The sequence below is a fragment of the Hyla sarda genome, chromosome 4, assembly GCF_029499605.1.
Source record: "Hyla sarda isolate aHylSar1 chromosome 4, aHylSar1.hap1, whole genome shotgun sequence".
Taxonomy (NCBI): Eukaryota; Metazoa; Chordata; class Amphibia; order Anura; family Hylidae; genus Hyla; species Hyla sarda.
The window spans coordinates 36,045,622-36,073,547 of NC_079192.1; the positions used below are offsets into that span (position 1 = coordinate 36,045,622).

Below are 27,926 nucleotides of genomic sequence, written 5' to 3' on the forward strand. Positions count from 1 at the left end.
AAATGGAACAGACAACAGGTGGAAATTATAGGCAATTAGCAAGACACCCCCAATAAAGGAGTGGTTCTGCAGGTGGTGACCACAGACCACTTCTCAGTTCCTATGCTTCCTGGCTGAGGTTTTGGTCACTTTTGAATGCTGGCAGTGCTTTCACTCTAGTGGTAGCATGAGACAGAGTCTACAACCCACACAAGTGGCTCAGGTAGTGCAGCTCCTCCAGGATGGCACATCAATGTGAGCTGTGGCAAGAAGGTTTGCTGTGTCTGTCAGCGTAGTGTCCAGAGCATGGAGGCGCTACCAGGAGACAGGCCAGTACATTAGGAGATGGGGAGGAGGCCATAGGAGGGCAACAACCCAACAGCAGGACCGCTACCTCCACCTTTGTGCAAGGAGGAGCAGGAGGAGCACTGCCAGAGCCCTGCAAAATGATCTCCAGCAGGCCACAAATGTGCATGTGTCCACTCAAACGGTCAGAAACAGACTCCATGAGGGTGGTATGAGGGCCCGACGTCCACAGGTGGGGGTTGTGCTTACAGCCCAAAACCGTGTAGGACGTTTGGCATTTGCCAGAGAACACCAAGATTGGCAAATTGGCCACTGGCGCCCTGTGCTCTTCACAGATGAAAGCAGGTTCACACTGAGCACATGTGACAGACGTGACAGAGTCTGGAGACGGCGTGGAGAATGTTCTGCTGCCTGCAACATCCTCCAGCATGACCGTTTTGGCGGGTGGGTCAGTAATGGTGTGGGGTGGCATTTCTTTGGGGGCCGCATAGCCCTCCATGTGCTTGCCAAAGGTAGCCTGACTGCCATTAGGTACTGAGATGAGATCCTCAGACCCCTTGTGAGACCATATGCTGGTGCAGTTGGCCCTGGGTTCCTCCTAATGCAAGACAATGTTAGACCTCATGTGGCTGGAGTGTGTCAGCAGTTCCTGCAAGAGGAAGACATTGATACTATGGACTGGCCGCCCGTTCGCCAGACCTGAGGAGGAGGACATCCCTCAGGAGACCATCCGTCACCTCATCAGGAGCATGCCCAGACGTTGTAGGGAGGTCATACGGGCACGTGGAGGCCACACACACTACTGAGCCTCATTGTGACTTGTTTTAAGGACATTACATAAAGTTGGATCAGCCTGTAGTGGGGTTTTCCACTTTGATTTTGAGTGTGACTCCATATCCAGACCTCCATGGGTTGATAAATTTGATTTCCATTGATAATTTTTGTGTGATTTTGTTGTCAGCGCATTCAACTATATAAAGACCAAAGTATTTCATACGATTAGTTCATTCATTCAGATCTAGGATGTGTTATCTTACTGTTCCCTTTATTTTTTTGAGAAGTCTATATAAAAATCTTAATCCTTCCAGTACTTATCAGCCTCTGTATGCTCTACATGAAGTTGTATAATTATTTCCAGTCTGACCACAGTGCTCTCTGCTGCCACCGCTGTCTGTGTCAGGAAATGTCCAGAGCAGGAGAGGCGTATTATGGGGATTTGCTTCTTCTCTGGACAGTTCCTGGCACGGACAGAACTGGCAGCAGAGAGCACTGTGGTCAGACTGGAAAGAACTACACATCTTCCACTGGAGCATTCTCCATTAGAGTTCCCAGTGGCGTACCTACCGTTTGGCGAACTTGGCCCCTGCCGGGGTCACACGCCTGGAAAGGACGCAGGTTGCCAATGTAGCAGCAGCGGTAAGGAGCCTGCGGGCACTATTCTCAGTCCAGTACAGGGGCGGATTGATAGGTCCTCAGAAGGGACCCGTCTCTGTCAGCAACCTTCAGCAGGGACAGAAGAAAAAAAAAAGAGCATGGTGGGAGCTACTCTTTAAAATTGTCCTATTCTGACTCATATTTATTGTTTCATATACAGGGATTTATGAGGGTGATTTTTTGCCCCGTGATATGTTTTTATTGGTACCATTGTTGTTTTGATGGAACTTTTTGATAAGCAGTTATGGACTTATTCTTTTTAATAGTTCCGTCATTTACGCACGCGGTGATATCACATATGTTTATTTATGTTAACATTATTTGATTTGGAAAAGGGGTTGTGATTCAAACATTTATAAGGGAATGGGCTTATTTATGATTACTTTAATTTTCCCCATAGGAGACTATTACATGTTATCGTGCAATTGGATACACTGGTCAATGTTGTGCCATAGCACAGTATTGATTAGTGTTATCGGTGGTCGATTAGTGCAGGCTGCCAAGGCTTCCTGCACTGAAGGAGTACTAATCGGACTGTGTGGAGCGAGGTTAGGGACCCCCCTTCATTAGGGCGTACATTTACACCTCACTTCTTCTAGGGGGTTAAATGACCCCTCTTTTCCCATTTTTCAAAAAAAATTATTGTGAACAAAAATAAACATACAAGGTATCACCGAATGCGGAAATGTCCAAACTCTTAAAATACAATGTTAATAAAACCACATGATCAATGGCATACACATAAAAAAATACCAAAGTCCAGAATTGCAGATTTTTGGTCATTTCATATACCAGAAAAAATGAATAAGAAGCGATCAAAAAGTCTCATCAAAATAAAAATTGTACAGAAAAAAAGTTATAAAATAAATAAAACCAAAATAAATTGGGTATTGTTGTAATCGTATGGACCTACAGAATAAAGATAATGGCCCTCATTTACTATTGCAAACCCGACATGTTTTGTTGTGTTGTGCGCCAGATTCTGTCGCATTGCGCCAGAAATTCTGTCTGTGCCAGATTTAGCGCCAGAAGTTGCGCCAGAAATGAAAAAACCCCAACTAACTCTCCATTTTGTGAAGAAAACCCGAAAAATTGGTCACCGGTAAAAAAAAGGGGTGTGGTTTCACAAAAAAACAACATATTTACTAAGGTTTCCACAGAAAATGTGGTGGATTTGAGCTGAGGAAAACCCGACAGATCAGAACATGTGTAAAAAAAAACAAAATGTAGGGAAAGTGGAAAATGGAAATGTGGTGTCCCGGTACGGTATTGCATCAGGGCCGGTTTTAGGCTTAGCAAAATCAAAAGTGGGGCCCCAAAAGTCGTAATAGTGCACTAACCAGATTTGAACATTTTTGGTCACTTCAAATACTATAAAAAAATATCTAAAAAGCAATTGAAAAGTCCCATCAAAACAAAAATGGTACCGATAAAAACTACAAATCACAGCGCAAAAAAATGACCCTCATAACACCCCCATATACAGAAAAATAAGAGTTATAGGGATCAGAATAGTACAATTTTATATTTTTTTATAGTTCCCCCCCACATTAGGTAAAGTGTATAGCTCCCCCACATTAGGTTGGCAGTATAGTTCCCCCCACATTAGGTGCAGTATAGTTCCCCCACATTAGGTGCAGTATAGTTCCCCCATATTAGGTGCAGTATAGTTCCCCACATTAGGTGCAGTATAGTTCCCCACATTAGGTGCAGTATAGTTCCCCCATATTAGGTGCAGTATAGTTCCCCCATATTAGGTGCAGTATAGTTCCCCACATTAGGTGCAGTATAGTTCCCCACATTAGGTGCAGTATAGTTCCCCACATTAGGTGCAGTATAGTTCCCCACAGTAGGTGCAGTATAGTTCCCCCACATTAGGTGCAGCATAGTTCTCCACATTAGGTGTAGTAAAGTTCTCCACATTAGGTGCAGTATAGTTCTCCACATTAGGTGCAGTATAGTTCTCCACATTAGGTGTAGTATAGTTCCCCACATTAGGTGCAGTATAGTTTACCCCACATTAGGTGCCATATAGTTCTCCACATTAGGTGCAGTATAGTTCCCCACATTAGGTGTAGTATAGTTCTCCACATTAGGTGCAGTATAGTTCCCCACATTAGGTGCAGTATAGTTCCCCCACATTAAGTGCAGTATAGTTCTCCACATTAGGTGCAGTATAGTTTACCCCACATTAGGTGCCATATAGTTCCCCCACATTAGGTGCAGTATAGTTCTCCACATTAGGTGCGGTACAGTTCCCCCACATTAGGTGCAGTATAGTTCCCCACATTAGGTGCATTATAGTTCCCCCACATTAGGTGCAGTATAGTTCTCCACATTAGGTGCAGTATAGTTCCCCACATTAGGTGCAGTATAGTTCCCCCATATTAGGGGCAGTATAGTTCCCCACATTAGGTGCAGTATAGTTCCCCACATTAGGTGCAGTATAGTTCCCCCATATTAGGTGTAGTACAGTTCCCCACATTAGGTGCAGTATAGTTCCCCCATATTAGGTGCAGTATAGTTCCCCACATTAGGTGCAGTATTGTTCCCCACATTAGGTGCAGTATAGTTCCCCACATTAGGTGCAGTATAGTTCCCCCACATTAGGTGCAGTATAGCTCTCCACATTAGGTCTAGTATAGTTCTCCACATTAGGTGCAGTATAGTTCCCCACATTAGGTGTAGTATAGTTCTCCACATTAGGTGTAGTAAAGTTCTCCACATTAGGTGCAGTATAGTTCTCCACATTACGTGCAGTATAGTTCTCCACATTAGGTGTAGTATAGTTCCCCACATTAGGTGCAGTATAGTTTACCCCACATTAGGTGCCATATAGTTCTCCACATTAGGTGCAGTATAGTTCCCCACATTAGGTGTAGTATAGTTCTCCACATTAGGTGCAGTATAGTTCCCCACATTAGATGCAGTATAGTTCCCCCACATTAGGTGCAGTATAGTTCTCCACATTAGGTGCAGTATAGTTTACCCCACATTAGGTGCCATATAGTTCCCCCACATTAGGTGCAGTATAGTTCTCCACATTAGGTGCAGTACAGTTTCCCCACATTAGGTGCAGTATAGTTCCCCACATTAGGTGCATTATAGTTCCCCTACATTAGGTGCAGTATAGTTCTCCACATTAGGTGCAGTATAGTTCCCCACATTAGGTGCAGTATAGTTCCCCCATATTAGGGGCAGTATAGTTCCCCACATTAGGTGCAGTATAGTTCCCCACATTAAGTGCAGTATAGTTCCCCCATATTAGGTGCAGTATAGTTCCCCACATTAGGTGCAGTATAGTTCCCCCACATTAGGTGCAGTATGTTCCCCCACAGACATATAGCCTTCAGCCATATACAGTGTATGGCTGGAGGCTGTATGCCTGTTTACTGCCCCACTTGAGTATTCCGACCACCGCTCCGGGGTCACGATCTACTGCTATGGCCTATGGGCCATAGCAGTAGATCCCGGGAGCAGCGGTCGGAACACTGAAGATGACCACAGGTCACTTACCATACCCGCGCATCCTCCTCACTGCTCCGCTGTACTGTTGCTATGGGTGCACGCGTGGGACGTCAGTGACGTCCCTGCATGTGCTTCCTCCCAGCAGCCAGAGCGTTTTTAAAGATAACGCGGGGCCGCTGTGAGGTAAACGGGGCATCCTTGTGTCCACATTAGGTGCAGTATAGTTCCCCACATTATAGTTCTCCACATTAGGTGCATTATAGTTCTCCACATTAGGTGCAGCATAGTTCCCCACATTAGGTGCAGTATAGTTCCCCCATATTAGGTGCAGTATAGTTCCCCACATTAGGTGCAGTATAGTTCCCCACATTAGGTGCAGTATAGTTCCCCACATTAGGTGCAGTATAGTTCCCCCACATTAGGTGCAGTATAGCTCTCCACATTAGGTCTAGTATAGTTCTCCACATTAGGTGCAGTATAGTTCCCCACATTAGGTGCAGTATAGTTCCCCACAGTAGGTGCAGTATAGTTCCCCCACATTAGGTGCAGTATAGTTCTCCACATTAGGTGCAGTATAGTTCTCCACATTAGGTGTAGTATAGTTCCCCACATTAGGTGCAGTATAGTTTACCCCACATTAGGTGCCATATAGTTCTCCACATTAGGTGCAGTATAGTTCCCCACATTAGGTGTAGTATAGTTCTCCACATTAGGTGCAGTATAGTTCCCCACATTAGGTGCAGTATAGTTCCCCCACATTAGGTGCAGTATAGTTCTCCACATTAGGTGCAGTACAGTTCCCCCACATTAGGTGCAGTATAGTTCCCCACATTAGGTGCAGTATAGTTCCCCACATTAGGTGCAGTATAGTTCCCCCACATTAGGTGCAGTATAGTTCTCCACATTAGGTGCAGTATAGTTCCCCACATTAGGTGCAGTATAGTTCCCCCACATTAGGTGCAGTATAGTTCTCCACATTAGGTGCAGTATAGTTCTCCACATTAGGTGCATTATAGTTCTCCACATTAGGTGCAGTATAGTTCCCCACATTAGGTGCAGTATAGTTCTCCACATTAGGTGCATTATAGTTCTCCACATTAGGTGCAGTATAGTTCCCCACATTAGGTGCAGTATAGTTCTCCACATTAGGTGCAGTATAGTTCTTCACATTAGGTGCATTATAGTTCTCCACATTAGGTGCAGTACAGTTTCCCCACATTAGGTGCAGTACAGTTTCCCCACATTAGGTGCAGTATAATTCTCCACATTAGGTGCAGTATAGTTCCCCCACATTAGGTGCAGTATAGTTCTCCCCACATTAGGTGCAGTATAGTTCCCCCACATTAGGTGCAGTATAGTTCCCCACATTAGGTGCAGTATAGTTCCCCACATTAGGTGCAGTATAGTTCCCCCACATTAGGTGCAGTATAGTTCTCCACATTAGGTGCAGTATAGTTCTCCACATTAGGTGCATTATAGTTCTCCACATTAGGTGCAGTATAGTTCCCCACATTAGGTGCAGTATAGTTCCCCCACATTAGGTGCAGTATGTTCCCCCACAGACATACAGCCTTCAGCCATATACAGTGTATGGCTGGAGGCTGTATGCCTGTTTACTGCCCCACTTGAGTATTCCGACCACCGCTCCGGGGTCACGATCTACTGCTATGGCCTATGGGCCATAGCAGTAGATCCCGGTTGCAGCGGTCGGAACACTGAAGATGACCACAGGTCACTTACCACACCCGCGCGTCCTCCTCACTGCTCCGCTGTACTGTTGCTATGGGTGCACGCGTGGGACGTCAGTGACGTCCCTGCATGTGCTTCCTCCCAGCAGCCCCAGCGTTTTTAAAGATAACGCGGGGCCGCTGTGAGGTAAACGGGACATCCTTGTGTCCTGAAAAGATTTTTCGGGACACAGGGATGTCCCGAATGTGATAGGGGCCCCCTGCGGGCAAGGGGCACGGAGCTGGTCAGTGTTTTAAAGTGGCCGCGGCCGGGCAGCTAATCTTTAACAAGAAGCCAATGCTGTGGCCACTTTAAAACAGTTGCCCCCCCTACTGAGCAGCCGGCAGGGGGCCCCCTGGGGGATGGGGGCCCTAGGCAATTGCCTGGTTTGCCCCACCCTAACACCGGCCCTGTATTGCATACAGTACCTAGTGTAGAGCTCCCCAAAGTCAGAGTAACTACATTCAGGTAGGGTTCCTCAGGTGGGACAACCCCTAGTCTCCTTTCCTTAAGTCTATCTCTAATGAAAATATATGTATAAATTTAATAATTATATATATTTTATAGTAATGTATAGTACTTAACTTGTTTAGCGTCGCAGGACCTTCGGTCATGTGACCATGCTAGTCACCTCTATGGTATGTTGGAGGACCTTTGGAGGTCCTTGGGTCATGTGTTACCCACAAATCTTTGTAATGGTGATTGACATCAGTATGGACCAATTAGCACTAGTCAAGCCCCTGCCCATGTAAGGGAGCTGCGTCCAATTATCGCTCTCTTGGGTTGCTGCTCTTGTGGATGTCGGACTAACAGGAAGGTTCTGCGCAACTTTCAAAGACACGCTAGGCCTCAAAAACCTGCCAACCTCAGCTGAACCAAAACCGTGAGTTCAAATCTAAATCCCCACTAATGCTAGCGTGACTACTGGACCGCAACTAAATCCCCTAAATCCAGTGGAACAACGCACAGTACTAAAAGACTCTAAATGCTAAAGTCCCAACCTTTGTCAATCTCCAAGGAAAGCCGTTGTTATGCTTAGAGACTGTTATGTTATTGAAGCTTGCAGAAAACCTTCAGTAAAAGTTAAAGGGGTTCTCCAGTGCTTACACATCTTTTCCCCTATCCAAAGGATAGGGGATAAGATGCCTGATCGCGGAAGTCCCACCGCTGGGGACCCCGGGATCTTGCATGCGGCACCCCGTTTATAATCAGTCCCCGGAGCAGGTTCGCTTCGGGTCTGATTACAGGTGACCACCGGGCTGGCGGGGTGTGACATCACGCCTCCGCCCCCGTTTGACGTCACGCTCCACCCCTCAATGCAAGCCTACAGTTATCACGCCCCCTCCCGTAGGCTTGCATTGAGGGGCGGCACCTGACGTCACACGGGGGTGGAGGCGTGACGTCATGCGCCGCCAGCTCGGTGGTCGCCTGTAATCAGACTCAGAGCGAACATGTTCTGGGGACTGATTACAAACGGGGTGCCGCGTGCAAGATCCCGGGGGTCCCCAGCAGCGGGACTCCCGCAATCAGGCATCTTATCCCCTATCCTTTGGATAGGGGATAAGATGTCTAAGCACCGGAGAACCCCTTTAATACTGTTTCAGAAAACTCTCCGGTTGTGGACAATCTATTCTTTTCTACCTCCCTATCGCTTTTGGGAAGGGTGGGGGTAGGACAAGCGTTACTGAGGAGCCCTCACCCTGGCATCACGAATAGCACTGGCATCACGAATAGCAAGGGTTAACAAGCACCCTTTAATTACTGCACAGCTACACTCCCCATACCCTACATCCCCCAGGCTATCACAGAAAAAAGGAATGTTTGATAGATGTTTGCGAATTCTTACTTTGAGTGGGGTAGTGGTACACCCCACATATTGTAGTTTGCTTTGAAGACAGGAGATGAAGTATATGACATGTGAAGTATTGCAATCAATATATTGTTTGGTGTGATAAGTAATACCTGTAGAATACCTGCAGTCTGGCTCAGTTCAGAGCCTTTTTAAGTGTTTTTAATTGTAAGTGTCTTTTCTTGTTGGAATTGTATATCCTGTGTATCTAAAAAAAAATTGTTACTTTTTCAATATATTTATTGTGGGTGTGCATCCGTTTTTAGCATTGATTCTGGTTCTATATACTATCTTAAAGGGGTACTCCGCCCCTAGACATCTTATCCCCTATCCATCCCCGCTGCGGCACTGCACTCTCATTACAGTACAGAGCGAGTTCGCTCTGCACGTAATGACGGGCAGTACAGGGGCCGGAGCATCATTATGTCACGGCTCCGCCCCTCGTGATGTCACGGCCCGCCCCTTTCAATACAAGTCTATGGGAGGGGGCGTGGCAGTCGTCACGTCCCCTCCCATAGACTTGCATTAAGGGGACGGGCCGTGATGTCACGAGGGGCGGAGCCATGATGTCACGCTGCTCCGTCCCCCGTATCGCCCGTCATTACGCACAGAGTGAACTCGCTCTGTGCTGTAATGAGAGCGGGGTGCCGCAGCGGGGATCCCGGGGCTCCCCAGCAGCGGGACCGCGGCGATCTGACATCTTATCCCCTATCCTTTGGATAGGGGATAAGATGTCTAGGGGCGGAGTACCACTTTAAGGATAGGGCATAAGTGTCAGATCGCAGGGGGAGTGTCAGATCGATCTTCTGCATGGCGAACCGTCTTGCTGCATGAAATAAACCATTTCGACCACACCACGAAGCTGCGGCTCACACGCCCCCTACAGGCCGCTCTAGGGAAGAGACAGAAATAGCCAAGAGCAGCAATCCGACTCTGCTCTAGAGCTGCCTAGAGGGGGCGTGTCAGTGGCAGTTTCATGCGGAAATTGACACTCCCTATTCATGCGGAAAGCCGGGGCACCGTGCGGGAGATCACGGTGGGTCCAAGCGGTCGGACCCTACGCGATCTGACACTTAAAGGGGTTATGCAGGAAAAAACTTTTTTTTCATATATCAACTGGCTCCAGAAAGTTAAAAAGATTAGTAAATTACTTCAATTAAAAAATCTTAATCCTTTCAGTACTTAATAGCTGCTGAAGTTGAGTTGTTCTTTTCTGTCTATGTGCTCTCTGATGACACGTGTCTCGGGAACTGTCCAGAGTAGAAGCAAATCCCCATAGCAAACCTCTTCTACTATGTGCAGTTCCCGAGACAAGCAGAGGTGTCAGCAGAGAGCACTGTTGCCAGACAGAAAAGAACAACTCAACTTCAGCAGCTGATAATTATTGGAAAGATTTTATAACCCCTTAAAGACTCAGCCCATTTTGGCCTTAAGGACTCAGACAATTTAATTTTTACGTTTTCATTTTTTCCTCCTCGCCTTCTAAAACTTTTTTTTTCGTTCACGCCGTTCACCGTACGGGATCATTAACATTTTATTTTAATAGTTCGGACATGTACGCACGTGGCGATACCAAATATGTCTATAAAAAATGTTTTTTACGCTTTTTGGGGGTAAAATAGGAAAAAACGGACGTTTTACTTTTTTATTAGGGAAGGGGATTTTTACTTTTACATTTTTTAACATTTTTTTTTTACACTTGAATAGTCCCCATAGGGGACTATTCATAGCAATACCATGATTGCTAATACTGATCTGTTCTATGTATAGGACATAGAACAGATCAGTATTATCGGTCATCTTCTGCTCTGGTCTGCTCGATCTCAGACCAGAGCAGGAGACGCCAGGAGCCGCATGGAGGAAGGAGAGGGGACCTCCGTGCAGCGTTATGAATGATCGGATCCCCGCAGCAGCGCTGCGGGCGAACCGATCGTTCATTCAAATCGCGCACTGCCGCAGATGCCGGGATCTGTATTGATCCCGGCACCTGAGGGGTTAATGGCGGACGCCCGCGAGATCGCGGGCGTCGGCCATTGCCGGCGGGTCCCTGGCTGCGATCAGCAGCCGGGATCAGCCGCGCATGACACGGGCATCGCTCCGATGCTTGTGGTTATGCACAGGACGTAAATGTACGTCCTGGTGCGTTAAGTACCACCTCACCAGGACGTACATTTACGTCCTGCGTCCTTAAGGGGTTAATAGAAGTTATTTACTAATCTGTTTACTTTCTGGAGCCAGTTGATATATAAAAAAAAGTTTTTTTTCCTGGGTAACCCCTTTAACCCCTATCCTTAGAATAGGGAATAAGTTGCTGGTGAAAACTACAAATTGACACACAAAAAAATCAAAAAACAAAACAAGCCCTGTATAGCAACACAAAATTTTTTATGTAAATGACTGTTTTCTAAAAAATTAAAAATAAATTTAAAAAAATGGGTGGTTTGTGCAGGTAAAATACAGCTTCAAAAACTTTCCAGCCAAACCCATGTCCTGTTACTGTTTAAAGGCAATACCAGTAATGGCCACTAGATGTCCCCAGAGCTTGTAACAATTCCATAATGGTGGAGCGCTAGAAGAGAAACTGTTGCCCATAGCAACCAATCAGTGCTTGGCTTACACTTTCTATTTTGCTCTTGAAAAAATGACCTCAGCGTAGTGATTGGTTGCTATGGGCAACAGACAGTTTATCTTTTAGACAGATTCATATATCTCCATTGTTTTATAAGTGACGCTACAAATCTCATCCCGTAAGGGTCGTATGAAAAAATGAGGCGTCATGTGACTCCTGTGACCGGTATGTAATGACGTTGTTATTGTCCACGGATTCTAAGGGTCATAATAGCCGAAATTGTAAACAAGCGCCAATCTCGTAGATGAACGCTTATATGCAATGCCTATCCCGTAGATCGAGAGTCTGGAGGGAAGGGCCACACAAATGGTCGCTGGATGTTTTTTCGCCCCCGTTGGCTGCACCTCCCCTATTACACATGGATAAGGGTGCCACCTGGCCAGTATTTTGCCGACACAGCCGATATTTTGGCCACCCTGCCAGTATTTTTATATTAAAAATACCGGCAATGCAATGGAAGGAATTTATCCAACCAATCCTCCAATTCCCGGAATGTTGCACCATATACCAATGTTTCCCAATCAGGGGTGCCTCCAGCTGTTGCAAAACTACAACTCCCAGCATGCCCGGACAGCCGTTGGCTGTCCGGGCATGCTGGGAGTTGTAGTTTTGCAACAGCTGGAGGCACCCCTGATTGGGAAACACTGACCTATACTATATACTACTGTATAGTCCAACAAGCTGGGAGTTGTTATTTGGCAACAGCTGGAGGCACCCCTGATTGGGAAACACTGACCTATACTATATACTACTGTATAGTCCAACAAGCTGGGAGTTGTTATTTGGCAACAGCTGGAGGCACCCCTGATTGGGAAACACTGACCTATACTATATACTACTATATAGTCCAACAAGCTGGGAGTTGTTATTTGGCAACAGCTGGAGGCACCCCTGGCTTGGAAACACTGACCTATACTATATACTACTGTATAGTCCAACATGCTGGGAGTTGTAGTTTTGCAACAGCTGGAGGCACCCCTGGTTGGGAAACATTGACCTATATTATATACTACTATATAGTCCAACATGCTGGGAGTTGTAGTTTTGCAACAGCTGGAGGCACCCCTGATTGGGAAACACTGACATATACTATATACTACTATATAGTCCAACAAGCTGGGAGTTGTTATTATGCAACAGCTGGAGGCACCTTTGATTGGAAAACATTGACCTATACTATATACTACTGTATAGTCCAACATGCTGGGAGATGTAGTTTTGCAACAGCTGGAGGCACCCCTGGTTTGGAAACACTGACCTATACTATATACTACTGTATAGTCCAACATGCTGGGAGTTGTAGTTTTGCAACAGCTGGAGGCACCTCTGATTGGGAAACACTGACCTATACTATATACTACTATATAGTCCAACATGCTGGGAGTTGTAGTTTTGCAACAGCTGGAGGCACCCCTGATTGGGAAACACTGACCTATACTATATACTACTATATAGTCCAACAAGCTGGGAGTTGTTATTATGCAACAGCTGGAGGCACCTTTGATTGGAAAACATTGACCTATACTATATACTACTGTATAGTCCAACATGCTGGGAGTTGTAGTTTTGCAACAGCTGGAGGCACCCTTGATTGGGAAACATTGACCTATACTATATACTACTGTATAGTCCAACATGCTGGGAGTTGTAGTTTTGCAACAGCTGGAGGCACCCTTGATTGGGAAACATTGACCTATACTATATACTACTGTATAGTCCAACATGCTGGGAGTTGTAGTTTTGCAACAGCTGGAGGCACCCCTGATTGGGAAACACTGACCTATACTATATACTACTATATAGTCCAACAAGCTGGGAGTTGTAGTTTTGCAACAGCTGGAGGCATCCCTGATTGGGAAACACTGACCTATACTATATACTACTATATAGTCCAACATGCTGGGAGTTGTAGTTTTGCAACAGCTGGAGGCATCCCTGATTGGGAAACACTGACCTATACTATATACTACTATATAGTCCAACATGCTGGGAGTTGTAGTTTTGCAACAGCTGGAGGCACCCCTGGTTGGAAAACACTGACCTATACTATATACTACTGTATAGTCCAACATGCTGGGAGTTGTAGTTTTGCAACAGCTGGAGGCACCCCTGATTGGGAAACACTGACGTATACTATATACTACTATATAGTCCAACATGCTGGGAGTTGTATTTTTCATATAGGGCAGCTGCTGAGCCACAGGCTGTATCAGCGCATGCTGGGAGTTGTAGTTAGTAACTAACTGCAACTCCCAAATTTAATTTAAAAAAAAAGCCATTAAAAAGTCACATCAAACGTAAATGGTCCTGTTAAAAAACTACAGATTGGGGCGCAAAAAATGAGCCCGTATAAGGAGAATAACTGCAGATTCTGCTACCATTGACCTTATTAGGGTCACAGAAAAATGGCAAATCCGCCTCTATTGTGAATTTTCTGCGGATCCATTAAAGTCAATAGGATGCAACATCTCCTGCGGATTTCACAGATGCGATACATGTGAATGGGCCCTAAAGAGGCTTTTCAGTTAAAAAAATATATAACATTAAATAAGGTATAAAAATCCTTTACTCACCTCTAAATTCACTGCTGCCGCCCTGGTGTCCGTTGTTGGTAGAGCAACAATGATCTTGTGCAGACTGCGCGGTTTACATGGCGTACACGCAGGAAGACCGGCCGGTGACTGGCTGCAGTGTGCATAATGTACACAGGCTCAGATTTACTACTACAAATGCGCCAGAATTTTGTCGCGATTCGCACCAAAAACCTACAACATTTACTATGCATATTTGACACTTTTTTGTAACTTTCCAGCCAGGTCTTAAAAAGGAGTGTATTAGGAATCGGTAAACGGGTTTGAGGCTTCAAGGAAAAGGGGGCGGGGATTTGGATGCGCAAAAAGTTCACCAAATTCTGGTGCAAACTCTGGAACACGTTTAGGCCGACTAAGGCGACTGTTCACACGTGTATGTTTTGTTGCATTTCCAGGTGCTGATTTTCTGCTGTAGATTTTACCATTCACCATTACCACACAAATCTGCAGCAAAGCACGCACATATGAACATACCTTAATAGTTGGTGTAAAACTAAAGCCGTGTTCAAACATGGCATCACGGCATTGCCGCAATTTTACTGCTGTTTTCTGTGGATGTGGCTTCTGTCGAGGCATGCTGGGAGTTATGGTTTGGCAACAGCTGGAGACACCCTGGTTAAGAAACTCTTTGTTAGAGGATGATTGTAGGTGTTATATCCCTTTAAAAATACTGCTGGCCCCTTTTCTGCCCCACTCAATTCTTTTTAAGTGTAAAGCATATTTACCCATAATACAATGGGCCCTCCAAGCCTTGAGCACCTGGCAGCTGCCCAGACGGGCACAGTGTGATGACTCCGCCACTTCAATTACTAACAACAAAGGAATCTTATTATTATGGTTAGGAAGAGAAATGCCAAGAATATTAGAATGAGATAAGACGTCTCAAGGATGTTCTCACACATCATAAAACCCCATACCACACCAAGAATGGACCATGCTGACTACAGGGGTGTACAGTAAGTGCATGTACAGTATATCCCATAAGTGACTCCACCCCTCACATTATATACAGTATATCCCATAAGTGACTCCACCCCTCACATTATATACAGTATATCCCATAAGTGAGTCCACCCCTCACATTATATATACAGTATATCCCATAAGTGAGTCCACCCCTCACATTATATATACAGTATATCCCATAAGTGATTCCACCCCTCACATTATATACAGTATATCCCATAAGTGACTCCACCCCTCACATTATATATACAGTATCTCCCATAAGTGACTCCACCCCTCACATTATATACAGTATATCCCATAAGTGATTCCACCCCTCACATTATATATACAGTATATCCCATAAGTGACTCCACCCCTCACATTATATATACAGTATATCCCATAAGAGAGTCCACCCCTCACATTATATACAGTATCTCCCATGCGTGAGTCCACCCCTCACATTATATATACAGTATATCCCATAAGTGAGTCCACCCCTCACATTATATATATAGTATATCCCATAAGTGACTCCACCCCTCACATTATATATACAGTATATCCCATAAGAGAGTCCACCCCTCACATTATATATACAGTATATCCCATAAGTGAGTCCACCCCTCACATTATATATATAGTATATCCCATAAGAGACTCCACCCCTCACATTATATATACAGTATATCCCATAAGTGAGTCCACCCCTCACATTTTATATACAGTATCTCCCATAAGTGAGTCCACCCCTCACATTATATATACAGTATATCCCATAAGTGACTCCACCCCTCACATTATATATACAGTATCTCCCATAAGTGACTCCACCCCTCACATTATATATACAGTATCTCCCATAAGTGACTCCACCCCTCACATTATATATACAGTATATCCCATAAGTGACTCCACCCTTCACATTATATATACAGTATATCCCATAAGTGACTCCACCCCTCACATTATATATACAGTATCTCCCATAAGTGACTCCACCCCTCACATTATATATACAGTATATCCCATAAGTGAGTCCACCCCTCACATTATATACAGTATATCCCATAAGTGAGTCCACCCCTCACATTATATACAGTATATCCCATAAGTGACTCCACCCCTCACATTATATACAGTATCTCCCATAAGTGAGTCCACCCCTCACATTATATATACAGTATCTCCCATAAGAGAGTCCACCCCTCACATTATATATACAGTATATCCCATAAGAGAGTCCACCCCTCACATTATATATATACAGTATCTCCCATAAGTGACTCCACTCCTCACATTATATATACAGTATATCCCATAAGTGACTCCACCCCTCACATTATATATACAGTATATCCCATAAGTGACTCCACCCTTCACATTATATATACAGTATATCCCATAAGTGAGTCCACCCCTCACATTATATATACAGTATATCCCATAAGTGACTCCACCCCTCACATTAAATATACAGTATCTCCCATAAGAGAGTCCACCCCTCACATTATATATACAGTATCTCCCATAAGTGAGTCCACCCCTCACATTATATATACAGTATATCCCATAAGTGAGTCCACCCCTCACATTATATATACAGTATCTCCCATAACTGAGTCCACCCCTCACATTATATACAGTATCTCCCATAAGTGACTCCACCCCTCACATTATATACAGTATCTCCCATAAGTGACTCCACCCCTCACATTATATATACAGTATCTCCCATAAGTGACTCCACCCCTCACATTATATATACAGTATATTCCATAAGTGAGTCCACCCCTCACATTATATATACAGTATATCCCATAAGTGACTCCACCCCTCACATTATATATACAGTATATCCCATAAGTGACTCCACCCCTCACATTATATATACAGTATATCCCATAAGTGAGTCCACCCCTCACATTATATATACAGTATCTCCCATATGTGAGTCCACCCCTCACATTATATATACAGTATATCCCATAAGTGAGTCCACCCCTCACATTATATATACAGTATCTCCCATAAGTGAGTCCACCCCTCACATTATATATACAGTATCTCCCATAAGTGAGTCCACCCCTCACACTATATATACAGTATATCCCATAAGTGAGTCCACCCCTCATATTATATATACAGTATATCCCATAAGTGAGTCCACCCCTCACATTATATATACAGTATTTCCCATAAGAGAGTCCACCCCTCACATTATATATACAGTATTTCCCATAAGAGAGTCCACCCCTCACATTATATATACAGTATATCCCATAAGTGAGTCCACCCCTCACATTATATATACAGTATCTCCCATAAGTGAGTCCACCCCTCACATTATATATACAGTATCTCCCATAAGTGAGTCCACCCCTCACACTATATATACAGTATATCCCATAAGTGAGTCCACCCCTCATATTATATATACAGTATATCCCATAAGTGAGTCCACCCCTCACATTATATATACAGTATATCCCATAAGTGAGTCCACCCCTCACATTATATATACAGTATCTCCCATAAGTGACTCCACCCCTCACATTATATATACAGTATCTCCCATAAGTGAGTCCACCCCTCACATTATATACAGTATATCCCATAAGTGAGTCCACCCCTCACATTATATATACAGTATCTCCCATAAGTGACTCCACCCCTCACATTATATATACAGTATCTCCCATAAGTGAGTCCACCCCTCACAATATATATACAATATCTCCCATAAGTGACTCCACCCCTCACATTATATATACAGTATCTCCCATAAGTGAGTCCACCCCTCACATTATATATACAGTATCTCCCATAAGTGAGTCCACCCCTCACATTATATATACAGTATATCCCATAAGTGAGTCCACCCCTCACATTATATATACAGTATCTCCCATAAGTGAGTCCACCCCTCACATTATATATACAGTATCTCCCATAAGTGAGTCCACCCCTCACATTATATATACAGTATATCCCATAAGTGAGTCCACCCCTCACATTATATATACAGTATATCCCATAAGAGAGTCCACCCCTCACATTATATATAGTATCTCCCATAACTGAGTCCACCCCTCACATTATATACAGTATCTCCCATAAGTGAGTCCACCCCTCACATTATATATACAGTATCTCCCATAAGTGAGTCCACCCCTCACATTATATACAGTATCTCCCATAAGAGAGTCCACCCCTCACATTATATATACAGTATCTCCCATAAGTGAGTCCACCCCTCACATTATATACAGTATATCCCATAAGTGAGTCCACCCCTCACATTATATATACAGTATCTCCCATAAGAGAGTCCACCCCTCACATTATATATACAGTATCTCCCATAAGTGACTCCACCCCTCACATTATATATACAATATATCCCATAAGTGAGTCCACCCCTCACATTATATATACAGTATCTCCCATAAGTGAGTCCACCCCTCACATTATATATACAGTATATCCCATAAGTGACTCCACCCCTCACATTATATATACAATATATCCCATAAGTGAGTCCACCCCTCACATTATATATACAGTATCTCCCATAAGTGAGTCCACCCCTCACATTATATATACAGTATCTCCCATAAGTGACTCCACCCCTCACATTATATATACAGTATATCCCATAAGTGACTCCACCCCTCACATTATATATACAGTATCTCCCATAAGTGAGTCCACCCCTCACATTATATATACAATATATCCCATAAGTGAGTCCACCCCTCACATTATATATACAGTATCTCCCATAAGTGAGTCCACCCCTCACATTATATATACAGTATATCCCATAAGTGATTCCACCCCTCACATTATATATACAGTATCTCCCATAAGTGATTCCACCCCTCACATTATATATACAGTATCTCCCATAAGTGAGTCCACCCCTCACATTATATATACAGTATATCCCATAAGTGAGTCCACCCCTCACATTATATATACAGTATATCCCATAAGTGACTCCACCCCTCACATTATATATACAGTATCTCCCATAAGTGACTCCACCCCTCACATTATATATACAGTATCTCCCATAAGTGAGTCCACCCCTCACATTATATATACAGTATCTCCCATAAGTGACTCCACCCCTCACATTATATACAGTATATCCCATAAGTGAGTCCACCCCTCACATTATATACAGTATATCCCATAAGTGAGTCCACCCCTCACATTATATACAGTATATCCCATAAGTGAGTCCACCCCTCACATTATATACAGTATATCCCATAAGTGAGTCCACCCCTCACATTATATATACAGTATCTCCCATAAGTGAGTCCACCCCTCACATTATATATACAGTATCTCCCATAAGTGAGTCCACCCCTCACATTATATATACAGTATCTCCCATAAGAGAGTCCACCCCTCACATTATATACAGTATATCCCATAAGAGAGTCCACCCCTCACATTATATACAGTATCTCCCATAAGTGAGTCCACCCCTCACATTATATATACAGTATATCCCATAAGTGAGTCCACCCCTCACATTATATATACAGTATCTCCCATAAGTGACTCCACCCCTCACATTATATATACAGTATATCCCATAAGTGACTCCACCCCTCACATTATATATACAGTATCTCCCATAAGTGACTCCACCCCTCACATTATATACAGTATATCCCATAAGTGAGTCCACCCCTCACATTATATACAGTATATCCCATAAGTGAGTCCACCCCTCACATTATATACAGTATATACCATAAGTGAGTCCACCCCTCACATTATATATACAGTATCTCCCATAAGTGACTCCACCCCTCACATTATATATACAGTATCTCCCATAAGTGAGTCCACCCCTCACATTATATATACAGTATCTCCCATAAGTGACTCCACCCCTCACATTATATATACAGTATCTCCCATAAGAGACTCCACCCCTCACATTATATATACAGTATCTCCCATAAGTGACTACACTCCTCACATTATATATACAGTATATCCCATAAGTGAGTCCACCCCTCACATTATATATACAGTATCTCCCATAAGTGAGTCCACCCCTCACATTATATATACAGTATATCCCATAAGTGAGTCCACCCCTCACATTATATATACAGTATCTCCCATAAGTGACTCCACCCCTCACATTATATATACAGTATATCCCATAAGTGAGTCCACCCCTCACATTATATATACAGTATATCCCATAAGTGAGTCCACCCCTCACATTATATATACAGTATCTCCCATAAGTGAGTCCACCCCTCACATTATATATACAGTATCTCCCATAAGTGACTCCACCCCTCACATTATATACAGTATATCCCATAAGTGAGTCCACCCCTCACATTATATACAGTATATCCCATAAGTGAGTCCACCCCTCACATTATATATACAGTATCTCCCATAAGTGAGTCCACCCCTCACATTATATATACAGTATCTCCCATAAGTGAGTCCACCCCTCACATTATATATACAGTATCTCCCATAAGTGAGTCCACCCCTCACATTATATACAGTATCTCCCATAAGTGAGTCCACCCCTCACATTATATACAGTATCTCCCATAAGAGAGTCCACCCCTCACATTATATACAGTATATCCCATAAGTGAGTCCACCCCTCACATTATATACAGTATATCCCATAAGTGAGTCCACCCCTCACATTATATATACAGTATATCCCATAAGTGAGTCCACCCCTCACATTATATATACAGTATATCCCATAAGTGAGTCCACCCCTCACATTATATATACAGTATCTCCCATAAGTGAGTCCACCCCTCACATTATATACAGTATCTCCCATAAGTGAGTCCACCCCTCACATTATATATACAGTATATCCCATAAGTGAGTCCACCCCTCACATTATATATACAGTATCTCCCATAAGTGAGTCCACCCCTCACATTATATATACAGTATATCCCATAAGTGACTCCACCCCTCACATTATATATACAGTATCTCCCATAAGTGACTCCACCCCTCACATTATATACAGTATATCCCATAAGTGAGTCCACCCCTCACATTATATATACAGTATATCCCATAAGTGAGTCCACCCCTCACATTATATACAGTATATACCATAAGTGAGTCCACCCCTCACATTATATATACAGTATCTCCCATAAGAGACTCCACCCCTCACATTATATACAGTATCTCCCATAAGTGAGTCCACCCCTCACATTATATATACAGTATATCCCATAAGTGAGTCCACCCCTCACATTATATATACAGTATCTCCCATAAGTGACTCCACCCCTCACATTATATATACAGTATCTCCCATAAGAGACTCCACCCCTCACATTATATATACAGTATCTCCCATAAGTGACTCCACTCCTCACATTATATATACAGTATATCCCATAAGTGAGTCCACCCCTCACATTATATATACAGTATCTCCCATAAGTGAGTCCACCCCTCACATTATATATACAGTATCTCCCATAAGTGACTCCACCCCTCACATTATATATACAGTATATCCCATAAGTGAGTTCACCCCTCACATTATATATACAGTATATCCCATAAGTGAGTCCACCCCCAAAGCCAATTACAATAGCTTTCTAGAGTAAATTGTAATAAATGTAGCAGTGCAGGAGGTCATGCCCCCTTTTAGGGTATGTTCACACTCCATAATTCCCGCGGAATTCCGCGAAAGGAATTACGCGCTGAGAACATAAACAAATGTGAAAGGGTTTCCGAGAGACCGTTCACACTGCGGAATTTCAGCGGTGGACAATTCCGAAATTGTTCCGCACAAAGAAAACATGTTCATTCTTTCTGCGGAAGTCCTCGAACACTGCATAGCCGTCAATGGTGACGGCGCAGTGCCACGCAGTCCTTCCGCCAGAATGAATTCTCCGCCTGCGGGATTCTGCTTGCGGAGATTCCATTCACAATCCTTAGTGTGAACATGCCCTTAGTCCCCTTTATGTCAGCTCCGCCCACTTGGCAAACAAAGTGTAAAGTTGAAAAAAGAAGTTGCAGCCTTCGGCTGTCTGGGCATGCTGAGGGTTGTAGTTTTGCAACAGCTGGAGGCACCCTGGTAGGAAAAACTGGTATAGAACATGCTTGTTAGTCTAAAATCCCAATGGGCCCTGGCTTCTTCAATGCCTTGTCTACATCTTACTCTAGTCTTGATCAGAGTAGCCAGAGATGTCTGGCATCGGCTTATTTCCTTTCCCCTAATGAATGACACAATATGAACAATGTGATATAGTGGATGGGGGGAAAGGGGCTTAGGGAAGAAAGATGAAAGGGAAATTTACATTGCCAATCTCTGCAACTATAGATGACGATAGTGAGAGCAGAAACAGCAGAGCCGTGCGGGTTCAGTCTTCTCACAAGTGCAGACATGAAAGAAAATGCAAAATATGTAGATAAATCGGGGGCTGGACGGGGTTCAGTGTTATCCACATTCTGTTATTCTACAGTACTATAACTGAACAACACAGATTACATATATTACATATATGTATGTTCATCTACAAATAATGATTAAGTAACTAAATGTTAAGTATTGGAATAAAGGGAATCTGTCAGCTCTATATCATGCTCACATATGGGCAGATAGCCAATAGACAGATAAAACAAATGATACCTGCCACTAAGGTCATGGCTGTTTGTAAAGGTATAAAATCATGTTTTCCCTCCAAGCTTAATTGTCATAGAGGCAGTGATTAGCTGCAGCATGCATGCCTCTTCCCTCCACCATCCCTCCCATGTTGGATTCAAGCACTGAGCCTTATACATCTATCATGCAGGGCATGGAGGGGACATAGAGTCTGCCCCTCTCACCACAGGGTGACACAGATGGAGGGATGAGCTATGTGACATGGAGTCTTCTCCTCCCTCCTCAGTGTGACAGACAGGAGGGAGGAGTTATGTGACATGGAGTCTGCTCCACCTACCACAGTGTGATACAGACAGAAGCGAGGAGCCATGTGACATGGAGTCTTTCCTCCCACCACAGGGTGATATAGACAGGAGGGAGGAGATATGTGATATGGAGTCTGCTCCTCCCACCACAGAGTGACATACAGGAAGGAGGAGCTATGTGACATGGAGTCTGCTCCTCCCCCCACAGGGTGATAGACAAGAGGGAGGAGCTAAGTAACATGGAGTCTGCTCCTCCCACCACAGAGTGACAGACAGGAGGGAGGAGCTAGGTGACATGGAGTCTGCTCCTCACACCACAGGGTGATAGACAAAAGGGAGGAGCTAAGTAACATGAAGTCTGCTTCTCCCACCACAGGGTGATATAGACAGATGGGAGGAGCTATGGGACATGGAGTCTGCCCCTCCCACCACAGGGTGATATAGACAGGAGGGAGGAGCTATGTGATATGGAGTCTGCTCCTCCCACCACAGGGAGATATAGACAGGAGGGAGGAGCTATGTGACATGGGGTCTGCTCCTCCCACCACAGGGTGATAGACAAGAGGGAGGAGCTAAGTGACATGAAGTCTGCTCCTCCCACCACAGGGTGATATAGACAGGAGGGAGGAGCTATGTGACATGGAGTCTGCTCCTCCCACCACAGGGTGATATAGACAGGAGGGAGGAGCTATGTTATATGGAGTCTGCTCCTCCCACCACAGGGTGATATAGACAGGAGGGAGGAGCTATGTGATATGGAGTCTGCTCCTCCCACCACAGAGTGACATAGACAGGAGGGAGGAGCTATGTGATATAGAATCAAGGACTGGGTTTTAAAGAACATTTTAAGGGACCCACAGGAACCAAAGGGCCAATACTGTATTCTTGTTACCTCTTTGTTAGAAAAATCCCCTCATATTAAACAGCAGTGCTAATTTCAGTCAGCAGGGTCCTGTGTTCATTACAATAAGTCCGCCTTCAGTACGGGGGTCCCTTATGGTGAGACCTTCTCTCTGTAGTGTCTCTCTTCTCTAGACTGTCACCTTGCTAATCCTGAGACATCCAGCATTACTTATACATGAACACATGACATGTGAAACCGCCTGATATGTAACTGTAATTCAATCCTCCCACCAACCCTCCCTGTATATAAGTGACCCCTGTATAAGGCTCCAAACACACAGCACATGCAGGCGCATTAACATTTGCGCTATGCACCAGTCATCCATGGCTGCAGTGAACCCCGTTATCTATCATTCCCCATGTTACACTGACATGTCAGCTGAGATAGTTAATGCTGTTTGCTGGATTCCTCCCGCTGCTTTACATGTGGTACGTACCTACTGTTAGCACCCAACTGTAAGTCGGGACAAGCGGAACTGCAGGAAAGAGTCCCAAAATTAATATAAGTAATCAGTGATGGTCAAAAGTCCTGGGTACCAAGCCCTCTGTGGCGCCCCCTTTACCAGCTGTGACCGATGTGCACTATGAGGACGCACAACTCTACGGTAATGATCTATGAGCTGTTTGGACAAGTCGTAAGAAACTGACCTGTTTTGCCTTCTTGACTCTCCATATCATAGGAAGGCACCAGGACCTCTCCGCAGAGTGAGGACCCCAACAGAAAACTTCTCATATCTGAGCTTTCTAGACAGTGTGACACAGGGGCCACGCCCCCTCCCATAGACTTGCATTGAGGGGGTGGGGCGTGACGTCACGATACACCGTCCCCGTGGTCAGGAGGCATAACACTGAGAGCCTCCAGCGCTTCCTGCAGTGCTTACAGGTGGGTGTTGCATGCTAGTTTTGCGGGTGTCCCCAACGGCAGGACACCCGTGATCAGACATCTTAGCCCCTATCTTTTGGTTAGGGGATAACATGTCTTGGGGCTAGAGTACCCCTTTAAGGACTTCTTCTGAAGATCTGACCTCTGGGACTCCCACAATCAGACACTTAGGAAATGTTCACACTGCGGAATCTCTGCTCACTGAATTCCGCGAGCGGAGATTCCGCCTGGCGGCCGCCAGTGCTCGCGTAGTCCGCACAAACAATGAACATGTTCTTTCTTTGCGCAGAACAATTTCAGTGACGGAATTGTTCGCACGCAAATTCCGCAGTGAGAACGGGTCTCGTGGAGACCCATTCACACTAATGTTAAGTTCACACCGCGGAATTCCGCTCGCAGGGGGAGATTTATCAAAACCTGTCTAGAGGAAAAGTTGCTAAGTTGCCCATAGAAACCAATCAGATCGCTGCTTTCGTTTTTGAAAAAAGGCCTGTGAAAAATGAAAGAAGCGATCTGATTGGTTGCTATGGGAAACTCAGCATCTGTTCCTCTGGACAGGTTTTAATAAATCTCCCCCTTATTCCGTGGGTTGGAATATGTTTTTAAATGCTTGACTACCCCTATAATGATAATGTTTTCTTAAAGGAATATATTTCTCCAGTAACAAAAAGCCTCCTGACAAATCGAGGTTAAATCTGTTCATCTATGTTAGCATTCAGCAGTTTCAGAGTGTTCTACGCTCAGTAGATCTTCAGTAAATGCTGCTTCCTATTCCAGACCACATCTGACTGTGAGAAGACAGCGGAATGCGTTCTCTCTGAGGGACTCTCTAAGGCCACGCCCCCTTCCCTCCTATTGGTGGAGAGTCTACAGGGTGTGGTGTCATTGTGAAGAGTAGGGGCGGGGCCAGGCTGCTGCAGAAGTGACATCTGTAGGAACAGAGGGGAGAGGGGCTAAGGAATTCACCAGAGCAGGGGGGGCTGCACAGCTTGTGTATGGAGGAGGCAGGGGGGCTGTACACAGACTGCAGCCACTGAGGATATACTGAGGGGAGAGGAAGATACAGCAGGATACAGACCGAGACATGGAGGATGACGGAGAGAAGACGCCTCCTGATGGAGCTTACGGTAAGAGCTGGATAACATTACTCCTATATCTTCTCCTATTACTCCATATAACCTCCCTATATCTTCTCCTATTACTCCATATAACCTCCCCTATATCCCCTCCTATTACTCCATATAACCTCCTATATCTCCTCCTATTACTCCATATAACCTCCCCTATATCTCCTCCTATTACTCTATATAACCTCCCTATATCTCCTCCTATTACTCCATATAACCTCCTATATCTCATCCTATTACTCCATATAACCTCCCTATATCTCCTCCTATTACTCCATATAACCTCCCTATATCTCCTCCTATTACTCCATATAACCTCCCTATATCCCCTCCTATTACTCCATATAACCTCCCTATATCTCCTCCTATTACTCCATATAACCTCCCTATATCTCCTTCTATTACTCCATATAACCTCCCTATATCTCCTCCTATTACTCCATATAACCTCCTATATCTCCTCCTATTACTCCATATAACCTCCCTATATCTTCTCTTATTACTCCATATAACCTCCTATATCTCCTCCTATTACTCCATATAACCTCTCCTATATCTCCTTCTATTACTCCATATAATCTCTCCTATATCTCCTTCTATTACTCCATATAACCTCCCTATATCTTCTCCTATTACTCCATATGACCTCCCTATATCTTCTCCTATGACTCCATATAACCTGTCCTATATCTCCTCCTATTACTCCATATAACCTCCCTATATCTCCTCCTATTACTCCATATAACCTCCCTATATCTCCTTCTATTACTCCATATAACCTCTCCTATATCTCCTCCTATTACTCCATATAACCTCTCCTATATCTCCTCCTATTACTCCATATAACCTCCTATATCTCCTCCTATTACCCCATATAACCTCCCCTATATCTCCTCCTATTACTCCATATAACCTCCCTATATCTCCTCCTATTACTCCATATAACCTCTCCTATATCTCCTTCTATTACTCCATATAACCTCTCCTATATCTCCTCCTATTACCCCATATAACCTCTCCTATATCCCCTCCTATTACTCCATATAACCTCTCCTATATCTCCTCCTATTACTCCATATAACCTCTCCTATATCTCCTCCTATTACTCCATATAACCTCCCTAAATCTCCTCCTATTACTCCATATAACCTCCCTATATCTCCTCCTATTACTCCATATAACCTCCTATATCTCCTCCTATTACTCCATATAACCTCTCCTATATCTCCTCCTATTACTCCATATAACCTCCCTATATCTGCTCCTATTACTCCATATAACCTCCCTATATCTCCTTCTATTACTCCATATAACCTCTCCTATATCTCCTCCTATTACTCCATATAACCTCTCCTATATCTCCTTCTATTACTCCATATAACCTCCCTATATCTCCTCCTATTACTCCATATAACCTCTCCTATATCTCCTCCTATTACTCCATATAACCTCTCCTATATCTCCTCCTATTACCCCATATAACCTCCCTATATCTCCTCCTATTACTCCATATAACCTCCCTATATCTCCTTCTATTACTCCATATAACCTCTCCTATATCTCCTTCTATTACTCATATAACCTCCCTATATCTCCTTCTATTACTCCATATAACCTCCCTATATCTCCTCCTATTACTCCATATAACCTCCCTATATCTCTTCCTATTACTCCATATAACCTCCCTATATCTCCTCCTATTACTCCATATAACCTCCCCTATATCTCCTCCTATTACTCCATATAACCTCCCCTATATCTCCTCCTATTACTCCATATAACCTCTCCTATATCTCCTCCTATTCCTCCATATAACCTCTCCTATATCTTCTCCTATGACTCCATATAACCCCCCAATATCTCCTCCTATTACTCCATATAACCTCCCTATATCTCCTCCTATTACTCCATATAACCTCCCTATATCTCCTCCTATTACTCCATATAACCTCCCTATATCTCCTCCTATTACTCCATATAACCTCCCTATATCTCCTCCTTTTACTCCATATAACCTCCCTATATCTCCTCCTTTTACTCCATATAACCTCCCTATATCTCCTCCTATTACTCCATATAACCTCTCCTATATGTTCTCCTATGACTCCATATAACCTCTCCTATA

General features: G+C 44.0%; 1 protein-coding gene across 3 annotated transcripts in view; it reads left to right on the forward strand.

The window, feature by feature from the left end:
• Positions 1-11,404: 11,404 nt before the first annotated feature.
• The window catches only part of SLC44A2 (solute carrier family 44 member 2), an 86,591-nt gene continuing 70,069 nt past the window's right edge, over positions 11,405-27,926 (forward strand). For 2 of the 3 annotated variants that reach the window (XM_056570538.1, XM_056570541.1), the window contains exon 1: positions 25,643-25,801. In XM_056570538.1, coding sequence (XP_056426513.1) covers positions 25,759-25,801 — 43 coding nt within the window. In that variant the 5' untranslated portion in view covers positions 25,643-25,758. Of the gene's footprint in view, positions 11,559-25,642; positions 25,802-27,926 lie in introns of those variants that run through there. The other variant, XM_056570540.1, reaches the window with a different exon arrangement.